This window comes from Phyllobates terribilis, unplaced genomic scaffold (assembly GCF_046119375.1).
Source record: "Phyllobates terribilis strain yellow unplaced genomic scaffold, ASM4611937v1 Scaffold_6__1_contigs__length_29720123, whole genome shotgun sequence".
Lineage (NCBI taxonomy): Eukaryota > Metazoa > Chordata > Amphibia > Anura > Dendrobatidae > Phyllobates > Phyllobates terribilis.
The window spans coordinates 8,298,788-8,316,549 of NW_027362766.1; the positions used below are offsets into that span (position 1 = coordinate 8,298,788).

The 17,762-nt window shown below is 55.6% G+C and overlaps 1 protein-coding gene across 2 annotated transcripts; it reads left to right on the forward strand.

The window, feature by feature from the left end:
* Positions 1-1,210: 1,210 nt before the first annotated feature.
* Positions 1,211-7,679, forward strand: PMVK (phosphomevalonate kinase). Of its 2 annotated transcripts, XM_073637321.1 has the most exons (6): positions 1,211-1,370; positions 4,908-4,971; positions 6,828-6,980; positions 7,093-7,222; positions 7,318-7,358; positions 7,448-7,679. In XM_073637321.1, the coding sequence occupies exons 1-6, from the start codon at positions 1,288-1,290 to the stop codon at positions 7,574-7,576; spliced, it is 600 nt and encodes a 199-aa protein (XP_073493422.1). In that variant the 5' UTR covers positions 1,211-1,287; the 3' UTR covers positions 7,577-7,679. The 2 variants fall into 2 exon arrangements, with proteins under 2 accessions (XP_073493422.1, XP_073493423.1); XM_073637322.1 differs by having other exon boundaries at positions 7,318-7,611.
* The last annotated feature ends 10,083 nt before the right edge of the window (positions 7,680-17,762 follow it).

The window sequence follows — 17,762 nt, forward strand, 5'->3', positions numbered from 1 at the left end:
AAAGTTGGTGATAGCCGGGCATCCCAAGTACAAGGGTCAGCAGCGACCAGGAGTCCCCGATGCGAGGGGCGGGCAGAAGGCCAGAGTCCTAAGGTTGGCGATAGCCGGGCATCCCAAGTACAAAGGTCAGCAGAGACCAGGAGTTCCCTATTCAAGGGGTGGGCAGAAGGCCCGAGTCCTAAGGTTGGCGATAGCCGGGCATCCCAAGTACAAGGGTCAGCAGCGATCAGGAGTCCCCGATGCAAGGGGCGGGCAGAAGGCCCGAGTGCTAAGGTTGGCGATAGCCGGGCATCCCAAGTACAAGGGTCAGCAGAGACCAGGAGTCCCCGATTCAAGGGTGGGCAGAAGGCTCGAGTCCTAAGGTTGGCGATAGCCGGGCATCCCAAGTACAAGAGTCAGCAGAGACCAGGAGTCCCCGATTCAAGGGGTGGGCAGAAGGCTCGAGTCCTAAGGTTGGCGATAGCCGGGCATCCCAAGTACAAGAGTCAGCAGAGACCAGGAGTCCCCGATTCAAGGGTGGGCAGAAGTCCCGAGTCCTAAGGTTGGCGATAGCCGGGCATCCCAAGTACAAGAGTCAGCAGAGACCAGGAGTCCCCGATTCAAGGGTGGGCAGAAGGCCCGAGTCCTAAGGTTGGCGATAGCCGGGCATCCCAAGTAGAAGGGTCAGCAGCGACCAGGAGTCCACGGTGCGAGGGGTGGCGGAGGTCGGGGGTCCCCGGTCTGGAGGCAGTTGCAGGACCTTTCCCACAACAAACATCAGACACCGAGGGCCACGTGATAAGCATCGGCCTTCCGGGGGCCACATCACCCAGGCCTGTAAGGGTCTGTACGCCGGGGGTCTTACGCCCCTGTTCCTGCCACTTGTCACATGTGAGCGCGGCTGGCACCATGCTCCGTACAGGCAGCGCACGTTACAGGACACGGACGGTCCGTTACATCCGGGAAGACGGATTAGTGGGGGGCAGGGAGGATCCACTGGCAGCACACGTCTATGGGGGGCTGTAATGTGCCCCCAACATCAGCTGTCAGGTGACCAGGACCCACAGGAGGAAACGTGTCCGCCAAGAAACAGACACAAATGAGCCAGGCGGGACTGAGGAGTCAGGAGGGAAGGCGGGGCCTACCGCTGCCAGTACTGCGCTGTGATTGGCTGCTCCGTCTTTACGATGCTGTTGATTGGAAGACGTGACAGTGAGAAGGAGGCGGGCGTCATGGAGACGAGCTTGTGTGGGCGGTCCACGGGGGCGTGTTTGCACGGTGTGGGCGGGGCTCCGGTGTCGGTCAGTGATGGCGACTCCTCGGCTGCTGCTTCTTTTTAACGGAAAGAGGAAATCTGGGAAAGATTATATCACAGAGCGGCTCCGAGACAGGTGAGACCGGACAGGGAGAGACCGGCGGTGAGGTGAGACCGGACAGGGACAGGGAGAGACCGGCGGTGAGGTGAGACCGGACAGGGACAGGGAGAGACCGGCGGTGAGGTGAGACCGGACAGGGACAGGGAGAGACCGGCGGTGAGGTGAGACCGGACAGGGACAGGGAGAGACCGGCGGTGAGGTGAGACCGGACAGGGACAGGGAGAGACCGGCGGTGAGGTGAGACCGGACAGGGAGAGACCGGCGGTGAGGTGAGACCGGACAGGGAGAGACCGGCGGTGAGGTGAGACCGGACAGGGAGAGACCGGCGGTGAGGTGAGACCGGACAGGGAGAGACCGGCGGTGAGGTGAGACCGGACAGGGAGAGACCGGCGGTGAGGTGAGACCGGACAGGGAGAGACCGGCGGTGAGGTGAGACCGGCGGTGTGGTGAGACCGGACAGGGAGAGACCGGCGGTGTGGTGAGACCGGACAGGGAGAGACCGGCGGTGTGGTGAGACCGGACAGGGACAGGGAGAGACCGGCGGTGAGGTGAGACCGGACAGGGAGAGACCGGCGGTGAGGTGAGACCGGACAGGGAGAGACCGGCGGTGAGGTGAGACCGGACAGGGACAGGGAGAGACCGGCGGTGTGGTGAGACCGGAAAGGGAGAGACCGGCGGTGAGGTGAGACCGGACAGGGACAGGGAGAGACCGGCGGTGTGGTGAGACCGGACAGGGACAGGGAGAGACCGGCGGTGAGGTGAGACCGGAAAGGGAGAGACCGGCGGTGAGGTGAGACCGGACAGGGACAGGGAGAGACCGGCGGTGTGGTGAGACCGGACAGGGACAGGGAGAGACCGGCGGTGAGGTGAGACCGGACAGGGAGAGACCGGCGGTGAGGTGAGACCGGCGATGAGGTGAGACGGGACAGGGAGAGACCGGCGGTGTGGTGAGACCGGACAGGGAGAGACCGGCGGTGTGGTGAGACCGGACAGGGAGAGACCGGCGGTGAGGTGAGACCGGACAGGGACAGGGAGAGACCGGCAGCGAGGTGAGACCGGCAGTGAGGTGAGACCAGACAGGGACAGGGAGAGACCGGCGGTGTGGTGAGACCGGAGACGGAGAGACCGGCGGTGTGGTGAGACCGGACAGGGACAGGGAGAGACCGGCGGTGTGGTGAGACCGGACAGGGACAGGGAGAGACCGGCGGTGTGGTGAGACCGGACAGGGAGAGACCGGCGGTGTGGTGAGACCGGACAGGGACAGGGAGAGACCGGCGGTGTGGTGAGACCGGAGACGGAGAGACCGGCGGTGTGGCGAGACCGGAGACCGAGAGACCGGCGGTGTGGCGAGACCGGTCACCGAGAGACCGGCGGTGTGGTGAGACCGGCAGTGTGGTGAGACCGGACACGGAGAGACCGGCGGTGTGGTGAGACCTGACACGGAGGGACCGGCGGTGTGGTGAGACCGGACACGGAGGGACCGGCGGTGTGGTGAGACCGGACACGGAGGGACCGGCGGTGTGGTGAGACCGGAGACGGAGGGACCGGCGGTGTGGTGAGACCGGAGACGGAGGGACCGGCGGTGTGGTGAGACCGGAGACGGAGAGACCGGCGGTGTGGTGAGACCGGAGACGGAGAGACCGGCGGTGAGGTGAGACCGGAGACGGAGAGACCGGCGGTGAGGTGAGACCGGACAGGGAGAGACCGGACAGAGACAGGGAGAGACCGGCGGTGTGGCGAGACCGGAGACCGAGAGACCGGCGGTGTGGCGAGACCGGAGACCGAGAGACCGGCGGTGTGGCGAGACCGGTCACCGAGAGACCGGCGGTGTGGTGAGACCGGCAGTGTGGTGAGACCGGACACGGAGAGACCGGCGGTGTGGTGAGACCTGACACGGAGGGACCGGCGGTGTGGTGAGACCGGACACGGAGGGACCGGCGGTGTGGTGAGACCGGACACGGAGGGACCGGCGGTGTGGTGAGACCGGACACGGAGGGACCGGCGGTGTGGTGAGACCGGACACGGAGGGACCGGCGGTGTGGTGAGACCGGACACGGAGGGACCGGCGGTGTGGTGAGACCGGACACGGAGGGACCGGCGGTGTGGTGAGACCGGAGACGGAGAGACCGGCGGTGTGGTGAGACCGGAGACGGAGAGACCGGCGGTGAGGTGAGACCGGAGACGGAGAGACCGGCGGTGTGGTGAGACCGGAGACGGAGAGACCGGCGGTGTGGTGAGACCGGAGACGGAGAGACCGGCGGTGTGGTGAGACCGGAGACGGAGAGACCGGCGGTGTGGTGAGACCGGAGACGGAGAGACCGGCGGTGTGGTGAGACCGGAGACGGAGAGACCGGCGGTGTGGTGAGACCGGAGACGGAGAGACCGGCGGTGTGGTGAGACCGGAGACGGAGAGACCGGCGGTGTGGTGAGACCGGAGACGGAGAGACCGGCGGTGTGGTGAGACCGGAGACGGAGAGACCGGCGGTGTGGTGAAGATGGTGTGGCTGCTGGTTGTGATGGTATAGTGGTGGCGGTGATGGTACAGTTGTGGTGGTGACGGTGTTGTGATGGTGTAGTGGTGTCGGTGTACTGGTTGTGGTGTTGTGATGGTGTAGTGGTGGCGGTGTGATGGTGTAGTGGTGGCGGTGTACTGGTTGTGATGGTGTAGTGGTGGCGGTGTACTGGTTGTGATGGTGTAGTGGTGGCGGTGTACTGGTTGTGATGGTGGGTGATGTGATGGCGTTGTACTGGTTGTGATGGTCTAGTGGTGACGGTGTTGTGATGGCGTACTGGTTGTGATGGTGTAGTGGTGGCGGTATACTGGTTGTGATGGTCTAGTGGTGACGGTGTTGTGATGGCGTTGTACTGGTTGTGTTGGTGTTGTGGCTGCTGGTTGTGATGGTATAGTGGTGGCGATGTACTGGTTGTGATGGTGTACTTGTTGTGATGGTATGGTGGTGGCGGTGTACTGGTTGTGATGGTATAGTGGTGGTGACAGTGTTGTGGCTACTGGTTGTGATGTTATGGTGACGGTGTTGTTCCGTGGTGGTGACGATGGTGTAGTGGCGGTGAAGGTGTTGTGGCGTTGTAATGGTATAGTGACGGTGTTGTGGCGTTGTACTGGTTGTGATGGTATAGTGGTGGCGGTGTACTGGTTGTGATGGTGTACTTGTGATGGTATAGTGGTGGTGACGGTGTACTTGTTGTGATGGTATAGTGGTGGCGGTGTACTGGTTGTGATGGTATAGTGGTGGTGACGGTGTTGTGGCTACTGGTTGTGATGTTATAGTGGTGGTGATGGTGTAGTGGTGGTGACGGTGTTGTGGCTACTGGTTGTGATGGTATAGTGGTGGTGACGGTGTTGTTCCGTGGCGGTGAAGGTGTTGTGGCGTTGTGATGGTATAGTGACGGTGTTGTGGCGTTGTACTGGTTGTGATGGTATAGTGGTGGCGACGGTGTTGTGGTGGCGGTGTAGTGGTGGCACTTTGCAGTGTGTCTGATCCTATTAGCCATACTTGTGGGGTGACTTGTGCCCCTTTTTTCTGGTTTCAGTTTGGGTGGGGATGTCTGTGCCATCCTGCGCCTGTCTGGACCCCTAAAGCAGCAGTTTGCCTTGGTAAGTCATGCCCTGTCCTGATGAGTCTCCAGCGTCATGTACCATGTTAATTCACTAAAGGGCCCCGACACGTTGGGTCCCTTTGACTGCAGTTACTGCTCGAGAGTGAGGCTGAAAGCCGGTCACGTACATGGGGGTACACCAGTAATTACCCCGTGGAGACATGGGGGTCAGTGGGTGCTCTTGTCCGCTGACCCACCTGTCTTTAGAAAGACCGCATGGACCAGGGCTCATCCCACAGAATGCTCGTACTCCTTCCCCGTTGGCAGAATACTACTCAGACACCACAGGGTGAGGGTAAAACAGCGTGGCAATACTTTATTGAACCACCAAACAGACCATGACGTATAGAACAGTCCCAGCACATACCCAAGATGGTGCAAAACACAGTCTCACCCTTCCGCTGCCCTCCGAGATTAGAGCAGCTGTGACTTCGAGGCTTCCAGGGCCGACTACCCCAACTAGTAGCACCCTGCTTTTGGCGGGCACCCACAGAGAGGGGATAGCGGTAAGTTTAGGAAACTGACAGAGTCGATTTGAGGTATGTGGCCAGGTGACCTGATTGTCCCAACCTGGGTTCTCCAAACTTCTCCATGGTTTCAGTTATGGGCAGTGGACCAAATCTATATTCTTCCAGTTGAAGCCATGGTTCCTTGGCTGCTGTCCTCTACAGTGTCTCTGTAGAATGAAAGAGGTCCATTTATACCCACAGCTGTCCTTCAGGCCATTATCCACTGGTTTAGGGGGAGGTGGGAGGAGGTCATCTCTCATTGTTGAGTGTTCAATTAACCTGCATATTTTGTCCTTCAATGCAGGGCTGTGGAGTCGGTAAGCCAAACCTCTGACTACAACTCTGACTCCTCAATTTCCATGATTCCGACTCCCACTCCCTCATACACTGCCACGACTCCCTCATACACCGCCACGACTCTCTCACACATGGCTCATATTTAAGTGATAAATTTACTGTAGCAAAGATTCATCTCAGCTAAAAGTGTAGACCATGAGATCAGGAATAGGACAGACATTTTATAGGACATTTCATAGCTTTCCAAAATTCTTAGGAAAAAATATTCCCCACAAACGGCATTAAACTACTGTACCCAATTTATTAGATATTTTAGGACTTGGAGTCGGTCCATTTTATACTGACTCCGATTCCGACTCCACCAAAATGGACACCGACTTCGACTCCACAGCCCTGCTTCAATGTTTGCAGATCAACAAGCTACATGGAGTAATACAATAAGTAGTCAGCATGCATTCACCAAATTAACAAACATTGATTGTTCAATTAACCTGCGCCTTTGTCCGTCAAGGACAGTAGAACAATAATCTTTAAAGACTGATACAATAGGTAGTCAGCAAGCATTGAACAAATTAACAAACATCAATTCAACCTACAACAAGAGTCAATGTTCAGACTCATATGAACAGTAAATATCAAAAGACTGACCGTCACTTCCAAAACAGAAAACAGGTGTGTACAGCTGCTTACTAAGACTAGCCATCTCCATATATAACTAACAAATAAGGTAGCACTCTGTAGCGCTATAGTATGCAAACATGAAATCTGAATAGCATTACTGCTCTAGAAAACAGGAATAACTGAGAATACTCAGCGCATAAATTGGCCAATTCATGTGAACCTGGCAGCCACGGTAAGGTGACTCCCGTTGCCGGGAACCTATCTAGTGTGAATCCTTTCTAAGACTGAAGCCTACATGTATATGGGAAGGCAGGATCCTACTGGGCCTACTGAACAATTCGTCTGGCATGATTAAGAATAAAGGCGGTGGCATCACCCCGCACCATCCTGCCACCGCTATGATCACCGTCTCCCCCCCATTTCACAGGAGCGGGCTCTGGACTTCGAGCGTCTACTGGATGCCAGCGATTATAAAGAGAAGTACCGGGCGGACATGATCCGCTGGGGGGAGGAGAAAAGGAATGCGGACCCCGGATTCTTCTGTCGGCTGATTGTGGAAGGGGTGACACAGCCGGTGTGGGTAAGAGATGATGTGCACGGTGATATTGAGTTCTCCTTCCCCGTGTCAAATACAGCTGCTGCTTCATGGCGCGGCCTGAATGACAGAATATTCTGGTGCGATTTCCCCCCAGATCGTCAGCGACACGCGGCGACGGTCGGACGTGGACTGGTTCCTGACAATGTACGGTGGTGCAGCACAGACAGTCCGTGTGGTGGCCTCTCTGGAGACGCGGAGATCTAGAGGATGGGTGTACACCCCGGGTGAGTCCTGCTTGGGCAGTGCTGGAGGTGAAGATTCCCCTGTAAGTCCTGAACCCTCCGTACCCTGAGCACTAACCTGAGCTCTTCATTTTCAGAAGTGGATGATGCAGAGTCGGAGTGTGGGCTGGACACCGGGGTAACGTACAATTGGACCATCACTAATGACGGGGAACAGGCGTCGCTGGATGAGCAGCTTCATGGACTGCAGGCCTTTATCCTCAGCAGACTGACCCCGGTGTGAGGGGTGTGGGACGCGCGGAGCCGCCAGCTGCAGGATCGGTGGACACGTCCGTGTCACAAGCGGTAGCGAGTGCACAGGACGGAGAGTCTGCATGGCCTCCTGAGAGGAGGTGAAGGTGGTCGGAGACCAGTAACACAGGCGGGGTGGAGAGGGTCGCAGTCCGCTCCGGGAGCACGGAATTATCAAGCCTCATCTGTACCACTCAGGATTAAAAGACTGGAAACAATTTGGCATCCTGTGCTTTATAAGTTACCAGCGTACGTGGACCATTAGTAGAGGGGGCAAGGGTGCACATGGACACCATTAGTTGAGGGAAAAGGGGGTACATGGACACCAGTGGTGGGAAAGGGGGTATGTCGACACCATTGGCGGGGGGTGGGAAAGAGGGTACGTGGACACCAATAGCAGGGGGGGGGGGGCACGGATAAGTGGGTATGTGGACACTGTTAAATAGGGAGGAGGGTATACCGACACTATTAGTGGGGTGAGGTATACGGACACTATTAGTGGGGGAGAGGCGGTACACGGACTCTATTAGTGGTGGTGGTATACAGACACGACGACGGGAAAGGCAGTATACAGATACCTAGTGGGAGGGGCGGTATATGGACACTATTAGTGGGGGAGGCGGTATACGGACACTGTTAGTGGGGGGCGGTACACTTTGTGGCAAGACGACTCACGCGGCTGCAGTCGGAAGTAGACACAGGAACGGTTTTGTCTGCAGGTTTATTATGTCAGCATAAAGCACTGCAGACTTCAGCCAAATAAAACTCAGCCTTGCTGGCATGAAAGTAAAACAAAAAGACAAAGGATAACAGTCTATATGTGTGTGGGTTCGCCTGCACCGATTTTCAGCAAACTTCAGCTCCTCTCTGAGCTGAAGTTACACAGCCTGGAGACTTGTCTCTCCAGACTCACCGACCACAGGAAAAAAAACAGGACTGAGCATTTAAACTTTCTCAGCCACACCCTGAGTAGAGGTAGGGTGAAGGGCTTCCCACCCTCTTTGCCATTCACAAAAAACCGAGTTAACCCCCAACATATAACATGCTGGCAGAAAGTTTGTAAGTTTCAGTTCACTCAGGCTAGCAGCCGTTGTGACACATACCTCCCCTCACATATAACACCAGTGACTCTGTCACATAATCCCTTCCTCTGCCCAAAGCCGGGGGTTTGGGCACCTTCAGACACCAAGCAGGGAATTCTGCAGAGGGCATCAGCATTAGCGTGTAACTTTCCAGGTCTATGCTCCACGTGATAATTAAAGTCTTGGAGACCTAAGAACCACCTAGTCACCTGGGCATTCTTACCCTTCTTTTCCCTCAACCATCTCAAAGGGGCATGGTCTGACACCAATTTAAACTTGGTAAGTAGGTAATATCTTAGCGTGTCTATGGCCCATTTTATAGAAAATAGCCTCGGCACTCACAAAGTTTTCAATATTCAAGGATTTTAATGCAATCCACAAAAAACATAAACGTTTCGGTCATACAGACCTTCATCAGTGGACCGTTGGACATAGACAAAAAAAGAAATAAAATTAAACAACATCGAGTCAGAACATAAGAGGTAAGGTTTCTCAGCAAAAGTGGTGTCACATATGTGATAACACAGTATATACCTAGAGAATGCAGAGACATAGAAGCAAAGGGCAACAATCGATATAGAATAAGCACCACCTACCAGACTGCTTGTCAAATGGTAGAAATAAGAAGGACCCAGTGTCCCTAGTTGTGTAGATCTATATTGAGAAACACATGGGGCTAAGTATATATATATATATATATATATATATATATATATATATATATATATAATGTGTGTAGAATTAGCATATTACATGGCTGAAGATCAATAACATGGCTGTCATACCGTAAACCAGTATAGGAAAATAAAGTCCGCAGCAGAAGGCGCTATCCACCGCTGGTTACAGGTGCTGTGTCTGTGGTGGTGAAGTGGGTCCTATTAGCTGTGCTCGGCCAATAGCGGCAAGTGAAGATGCATCAGCGCGCACTGGTCGAAAGTGCTCCTGTGACGTCACCGGAAGTGACGTATCGCTATGCAGAAGGGAGGATTCCATGCGTTCCACACACTAGGAAGAGTGCGTTCCACAGACCCGGAACTGAGTGTGTGCACTGGTCGGAAGTGCTCCTGTGACGTCACCGGAAGTGACGTATCGCTATGCAGAAGGGAGGAATCCATGCGTTCCACACACTAGGAAGAGTGCGTTCCACAGACCAGGAACTGAGTGTGCGCACTGGTCGGAAGTGCTCCTGTGACGTCACCGGAAGTGACGTATCGCTATGCAGAAGGGAGGATTCCATGCGTTCCACACACTAGGAAGAGTGCGTTCCACAGACCAGGAACTGAGTGTGCGCACTGGTCGGAAGTGCTCCTGTGACGTCACCGGAAGTGACGTATCGCTATGCAGAAGGGAGAATTCCATGCGTTCCACACACTAGGAAGAGTGCATTCCACAGACCCGGAACTGAGTGTGCGCACTGGTCGGAAGTGCTCCTGTGACATCACCGGAAGTGACGTATCACTATGCAGAAGGGAGGATTCCATGAGTTCCACACACTAGGAAGAGTGCGTTCCACAGACCCGGAACTGAGTGTGTGCACTGGTCGGAAGTGCTCCTGTGACGTCACCGGAAGTGACGTATCGCTATGCAGAAGGGAGAATTCCATGCGTTCCACACACTAGGAAGAGTGCGTTCCACAGACCCGGAACTGAGTGTGCGCACTGGTCGGAAGTGCTCCTGTGACGTCACCGGAAGTGACGTATCACTGCAGAAGGGAGGATTCCATGTGTTCCACAGACCCGGAACTGAGTGTGCGCACTGGTCGGAAGTGCTCCTGTGACGTCACCGGAAGTGATGTATCGCTATGCACAAGGGAGGATTCCATGCGTTCCACACACTAGGAAGAGTGTGTTCCACAGACCCGGAACGGAGTGTGCGCACTGGTCGGAAGTGCTCCTGTGACGTCACCGGAAGTGACGTATCGCTATGCAGAAGGGAGGATTCCGTGCGTTCCACACACTAGGAAGAGTGCGTTCCACAGACCCGGAACTGAGTGTGCGCACTGGGCGGCATACGTTCCAGGGAAGGAGTATGCTGGAGCAGAAATTCTGAATGCAGAGGCAGCTTGGCATGGGAATGTAGTAGGACCCAGAGGTGAGAGAGGAGGGGAATACCAAAAGATGGAATAAAAAGGAGGGAAAATAGATTAAAGCAACCATAGGTATAGGAACAAACTTAACTCTGTTACAAAAACGATATTGACATGTCGTGTCAAATATTGAAAAAAAAACAGAATGACAGCATGCTATAACAGTCCTGAGGCCGGAGGAGAAATACCACCTCATATAACATACTTGGGATCCTATAAAAATGAAAGTAAATCATACTCTCTATTAAGTCCCTTTGGTGATAGGGACTGTAATTCGTGGATCCAGTAGGCCTCTCTTCTTTTCAGCATACGGACCCGGTCACCCCCCCCCCCGGCGTGGTGGCAGTACCTGTTCAAGGACCTGGTATTTAAGTTGGGAAATATTGTGGCCAGAAGTGATAAAATGATGGGTGATAGGTAGCAGTAAATTCTTGCCGAAGATGGTAGATTTATGTTTGGTAATTCTGTCTTTAACGGGCTGGGTGCTCTCTCCCACATAGATCAAGCCACATGATGAGATATACAACAAAGGCACTGTCCCAGGTGAAACAGTCCTTAATGTTGTATCTCCTGCCTGTATGAGGGTGGTGGATAACACTGCCCTTCATCACGTTGTTGCACTGTTCACATTGGAGGCGCGGGAAAGGTCCCATTCTGGGATTGTGAAGGAATCTTTGCTTAGGTCCCTGGTGTGTCCTGCCGATGTCAGCACGTATTAGAAAGTCCCTAATATTGGGTGGTCTCTTGAAGCAAGGCATGAAAGGTTGTTGAAAAGCAGTGATGGTAGGGTACCCTGTTTGTAAAATATTCCGATATTTGCGTATGGTCTTATGTAAAATGTAGGCATAGGGATGAAACATATGGACGAATGGGATGCGGTTTTGGTTATCGGGATGAACAGTCCTACGGTTGGCTGCCTGTTGTTGTAATGCGGAGGGGGGGTATCCCCGTTCCCTGAATTTTGAATACATCTCTTGTAGTCTCACTTCACGAATAGATTCATTGGTCACAATTTTTCTTACCCTGTGAAATTGTGATTTGGGTATAGCTTTTTACATGGGTAACGGGTGATTACTGGAGAAATGTAACAGGCTATTTCGGTCCGTGGGTTTAGTGTAGAGATCAGTTGTCAGGTGTCTCATCTACATTGTAACAGGTCTGGGAGGTGGAACCTCTGAGCTACTATACAAAGGGGCAGTCCTTGTAAGGGAAAGCGGGCAGGCAGTCACGTCAAGTGACAGGGATAGTCTCTGGGTAGAAGGGCAGGAGGTCACGGCGAGTGACGGGGACAGTCTCTTGACAGGCGGGTGGTCACGGCAAGTGACAGCAGGATAAGAGTCTCTGGACAGGCAGGTGGTCACGGCAAGTGACAGCAGGGTAAGAGTCTCTGGACAGGCAGGTGGTCACAGCAAGTGACGGCTAAGCCTCCAGGTAGGCTAGCAGGTGGGTAGCAGGTGAGCGCTCCCAGGTGAGCGGGTAAGAGTGTCTGGACAGGCTGGCAGGCAGGCAGGTGCTTCCTGGTCCGCGGGCGGACTGATCCATAGACAGACTGGCAGGTGCTGGTAGGCAGACTGTCGGACCGCAGGATTGCAAGCAGGTAGACAGGTATCAGGCAGGTGCTTTCTGGTCCGCAGGCGGACTGATCCATAGACAGACTGGCAGATGCTGGTAGGCAGACTGTCGGACCGCAGGATTGCAAGCAGGTAGACAGCACTGGAAAACAAGCTGGCAACGGGACCTGAGGGCTGAAGCAGAGTTGAAAGGCTTTGCAACAACATTGCTCGGGCACCTCCATCTTGGAGGAGGTGCCTTATATATGGTGAGATCCTCCGGCCGGGGTCTCCTTAGGACGGCGCGCGCGTCCCCTTTAAGAGAGAGGGAGCGCGCGCCCTAAGCACAGTGACCGAGAAGCTGCGCGCGCTGCCAGCAGAGCGGGAGGAGGACGCCGGGCACGGAGCGGAGAGGTGAGGGGAACGGCGTCACTGCCTAGCAGGAGGCAGGGACGCCGACGCTACATACATCTTGCCATCTCCATCCTGCCCAATCATCCTGCTATCTACGTACATCTTGCCATCTCCATCCTGCCCCATCATCCTGCCATCTACATCCTGCCGCTTTATTCTGCCATCTCCATCCTGCCCCATCATCCTGCCATCTCCATCCTGCCCCATCATCCTGCCATCTCCATCATATTTCATATTGCGGCTTGCCATTTTCAGTACAAAAAAGAATAAATACGTTTTTCCTTACCTGGTCACAGTCCTGGTCACTCACTTCTTGTCTCGCATTTGTTTGTGTAAGGCCTTACTCATGACTGTGTTAATTGGAGATTTGTGCTGAGCAAAAGGGGACAGCTTGTATTTCCCTGACACCATACTTCCAAGCTGATGTTCTCAGAGAGTCTGATCCTTGACTCTCCCTCTAAAGTGTCTTTCTAATTTCTGATCCCAGTCTTTTTTCAGCAGGATAGATAAACCCTTTTTCTATTTACATATAAAGGTCATTGTGAAGACCCGGGGTCTTCCGTGGGCGTAACACTACTCAAACAACACAGGGTGAGGGTAAAACGGACAATAAACACATAGAACAGTCCCAGAAAATACCAAAGATGGTACAACATTACACAGTATCACCCTTCCGCTCCGCCCACCTGGGATAGAACAGCTGTGACTTTAGGACTTCCAGGGCCAACTACCTCAACCAGTGGCCCCCCGCTTCTGGTGGGTCCCCACAGAGAGAAAGTAGCGGCAAGCTTAGGAAGCTAGCAGTCCATCGAGGTACAAGGCCAGGAGACCCGAGGGTCCCACCCTGGCCTCTCCGAGAGTTTATGGGGCCAGACAACCAGCTGGTCACAATCTGGCTTCTCCAAATGTCCCCATGGGTTCCAGGCGACCGGATGGTCCCTCCTGGCAACCCCAAACAACATATCCATGGGGCCAGGTGACTTCATCGTCCCAACCTGGTCTCCCCAAACATATCCATGGGCTCTCTGATGGTCAATGGAGCAGACCCATATCTTTCCAGTCAGGGCCGTACCCTTAGGCCGGAATCATGTAGAATCCAAATCTGTGTCTCTTTGGATGGAGCCGCCATGCAGTTCATCTACTTTTTGAAGGATGTCTCTCATTCTCCTTGTAAAGTCTTTCTGACTCTCTGGCTTAAGTCTGACCCCTACAGAAGCATATCTCCTTTTTAAGTACACACCCACAGGTCAAGGGGGAAAGGGCAGCCTCATGTCTCATTGTTTGAGCATTTAATAAATTTGCTTAGTTTGTCCTCCTGTCTTGTGAGTCAATAAGCCACAGAGTCCACAAAAGTTAATTAACATAATTAGCATGTTACGGGACTGGGTGGTCGAACCTCTGTGCTTCGGTGCACGGAGGGACCAGAGGGGCGTAACCAAGTGCCTACTCGGACCGACCCAGGTCACACGGCGGCTAAGTCGACTCCGTGAACCAGGTGCCACTCTGGGACCGATATTGTGTGAGAGCAGGTGACTCCCACGGGTCAGATGACAGGAGCTCAATGGTACAGCGGATGAGCACGACAGGAAGGCTGGCGATCCGGGTAGATAAGCAGGCAGGTACGGCTGATAGCCAGACAGATGCTCCGGGTAGGCCAGCTGGTGACCACGGCAGATAGCCAGACAGGTGCTCCGGGTAGGCAAGCAGGCGGGTACGGCGGATAGCCAGACAGGTGCTTTGGGTAAGCAAGCTGGCGGGCACGGCAGGTAGCTGGCAGGTGCTCTAGGTAGGCAGGCTGGCGGGCACAGCAGGTAACTGGCAGGTGCTCCAGGTAGGCAGGCACGGCAGGTAACTGGCAGGTGCTCCAGGTAGGCAGGCTGGTGGGCATGGCAGGTGCTCCTGGTAGGCAGGCTGGCGGGCATGGCAGGTAACTGGCAGGTACTCCAGGTAGGCAGGCTGGCGGGCACGGCAGGTAACTGGCAGGTTCTCCAGGTAGGCAGGCTGGCGGGCACGGCAGGTAACTGGCAGGTGCTCCAGGTAGGCAGGCTGGCGGGCACGACAGGTAACTGGCAGGTGCTCCAGGTAGGCAGGCTGGCGGGCACGGCAGGTGCTCCAGGTAGGCAGGCTGGTGGGCACAGCAAGTAACTGGCAGGTGCTCCAGGTAGGCAGGCTGGTGGGCATGGCAGGTGCTCCAGGTAGGCAGGCTGGCGGGCATGGCAGGTAACTGGCAGGTACTCCAGGTAGGCAGGCTGGCGGGCACGGCAGGTAACTGGCAGGTGCTCCAGGTAGGCAGGCTGGCGGGCACGGCAGGTAACTGTGTTGATCGCAGAATAGGCATACTATTTTGCACTTGCATTTACACTTTTTGCTGTTTTGCACAATTGAGTGGCTGCACTTTATACAAGGTTTACATGAATTAGCTTGATAAATGCATTAATGCAGGGGTTAGTTGTTTTTCAGGGAAAGTCTCTGTAATTTTATCATGTAACTTATTTAATATGGATGAAACAAAGATTGATATATTTTAATAATAGTCTGTGATATCTTGCTAAGAAGGATAGCCTCATGAGCGCTATCTTTTGTTGTGGTTATATTATCATTGGGAAGTGGCCATTGTTTTGTGACATGAGTATATTTATTAAGATTATAGGCGTTATCATCACAGGTGGTAAACGGATACTATTAGTGGGGGGTGGTATAGTGGGGGGAGGTATACGGACAGTATTATTGGGGGGCGGTATACGGACACTATTAGTGGGGGGCAATACACGGACACTATTAGTGGGGGGCGGTGTCAGGAATCACCACACAGGGACAACACCGGGGGGATCACGCGATATCTCACCGTGCCGTCACCATCAGTATTTCGTCCAGAATCGCGAGCACACAATCCAGACTACTCGCTACTTGGGTATCGGCAAGCGAGCAGTGAGAGTATGGCGTCACACCTCTGGGTTCCAAAGCCTGTAATCCGTGTTTACACCCTGCATACCGTCACTGTCAGCTTCACGATAGCCCAATTATTATTATTCTCTGCCACCACCGGCCGAGTTTGAAATATAATACAGGCCTGGCCGGACGCCTGCGTTTTGGTAGCGTATATGGCTTCGGGGAAGGGAACGATTACAGAACAAAACAAACAGAACTATTACATTTTATATTTAATCCAAAAGGGAGGCAGTGTTAGGAAAAATATACAAAAACCATTAGTGGGGGCGGCGTACGGACGCCATTAGTGGGGGCGGCGTACGGACGCCATTAGTGGGGGCGGCGTACGGACGCCATTAGTGAGGGCGGCGTACGGACGCCATTAGTGGGGGCGGCGTACGGACGCCATTAGTGGGGGCGGCGTACGGACGCCATTAGTGGGGGCGGCGTACGGACGCCATTAGTGGGGGCGGCGTACGGACGCCATTAGTGAGGGCGGCGTACGGACGCCATTAGTGGGGGCGGCGTACGGACGCCATTAGTGGGGGCGGCGTACGGACGCCATTAGTGGGGGCGGCGTACGGACGCCATTAGTGGGGGCGGCGTACGGACGCCATTAGTAAGGGCGGCGTACGGACGCCATTAGTGGGGGCGGCATACGGACGCCATTAGTGGGGGCGGTATACAGACGCTATTAGTGGGGGCGGTATACGGACGCTATTAGTGGGGGCGGCGTACGGACGCCATTAGTGGGGGCGGCGTACGGACGCCATTAGTGGGGGCGGCGTACGGACGCCATTAGTGGGGGCGGCGTACGGACGCCATTAGTGAGAGCGGCGTACGGACGCCATTAGTGGGGGCGGCGTACGGACGCCATTAGTGGGGGCGGCGTACGGACGCCATTAGTGGGGGCGGCGTACGGACGCCATTAGTGGGGGCGGCGTACGGACGCCATTAGTGGGGGCGGCGTACGGACGCCATTAGTGGGGGCGGCATATGGACGCTATTAGTGGGGGTGGTATACAGACGCTATTAGTGGGGGCGGCGTACGGACGCCATTAGTGGGGGCGGCGTACGGACGCCATTAGTGGGGGCGGCGTACGGACGCCATTAGTGGGGGCGGCGTACGGACGCCATTAGTGAGGGCGGCGTACGGACGCCATTAGTGGGGGCGGCGTACGGACGCCATTAGTGGGGGCGGCGTACGGACGCCATTAGTGGGGGCGGCGTACGGACGCCATTAGTGGGGGCGGCGTACGGACGCCATTAGTGGGGGCGGCGTACGGACGCCATTAGTAAGGGCGGCGTACGGACGCCATTAGTAAGGGCGGCGTACGGACGCCATTAGTGGGGGCGGCGTACGGACGCCATTAGTGGGGGCGGCGTACGGACGCCATTAGTGGGGGCGACATACGGACGCTATTAGTGGGGGCGGTATACAGACGCTATTAGTGGGGGCGGCGTACGGACGCTATTAGTGGGGGCGGCGTACGGACGCCATTAGTGGGGGCGGCGTACGGACGCCATTAGTGGGGGCGGCGTACGGACGCCATTAGTGGGGGCGGCGTACGGACGCCATTAGTGAGGGCGGCGTACGGACGCCATTAGTGGGGGCGGCGTACGGACGCCATTAGTGGGGGCGGCGTACGGACGCCATTAGTGGGGGCGGCGTACGGACGCCATTAGTGGGGGCGGCGTACGGACGCCATTAGTGGGGGCGGCGTACGGACGCCATTAGTGAGGGCGGCGTACGGACGCCATTAGTGGGGGCGGCGTACGGACGCCATTAGTGGGGGCGGCGTACGGACGCCATTAGTGGGGGCGGCGTACGGACGCCATTAGTGGGGGCGGCGTACGCACGCCATTAGTGGGGGCGGCGTACGCACGCCATTAGTGGGGGCGGCGTACGGACGCCATTAGTGGGGGCGGCGTACGGACGCCATTAGTGAGGGCGGCGTACGGACGCTATTAGTGGGGGCGGTATACGGACGCCATTAGTGGGGGCGGTATACGGACGCTATTAGTGGGGGTGGTATACGGACGCTATTAGTGGGGGCGGTGGTATACGGACGCTATTAGTGGGGGCGGTGGTATACGGACGCTATTAGTGGGGGTGGTATACAGACGCTATTAGTGGGGGCGGTATACGGACGCTATTAGTGGGGGCGGTATACGGACGCTATTAGTGGGGGCGGTGGTATACGGACGCTATTAGTGGGGGTGGTATACAG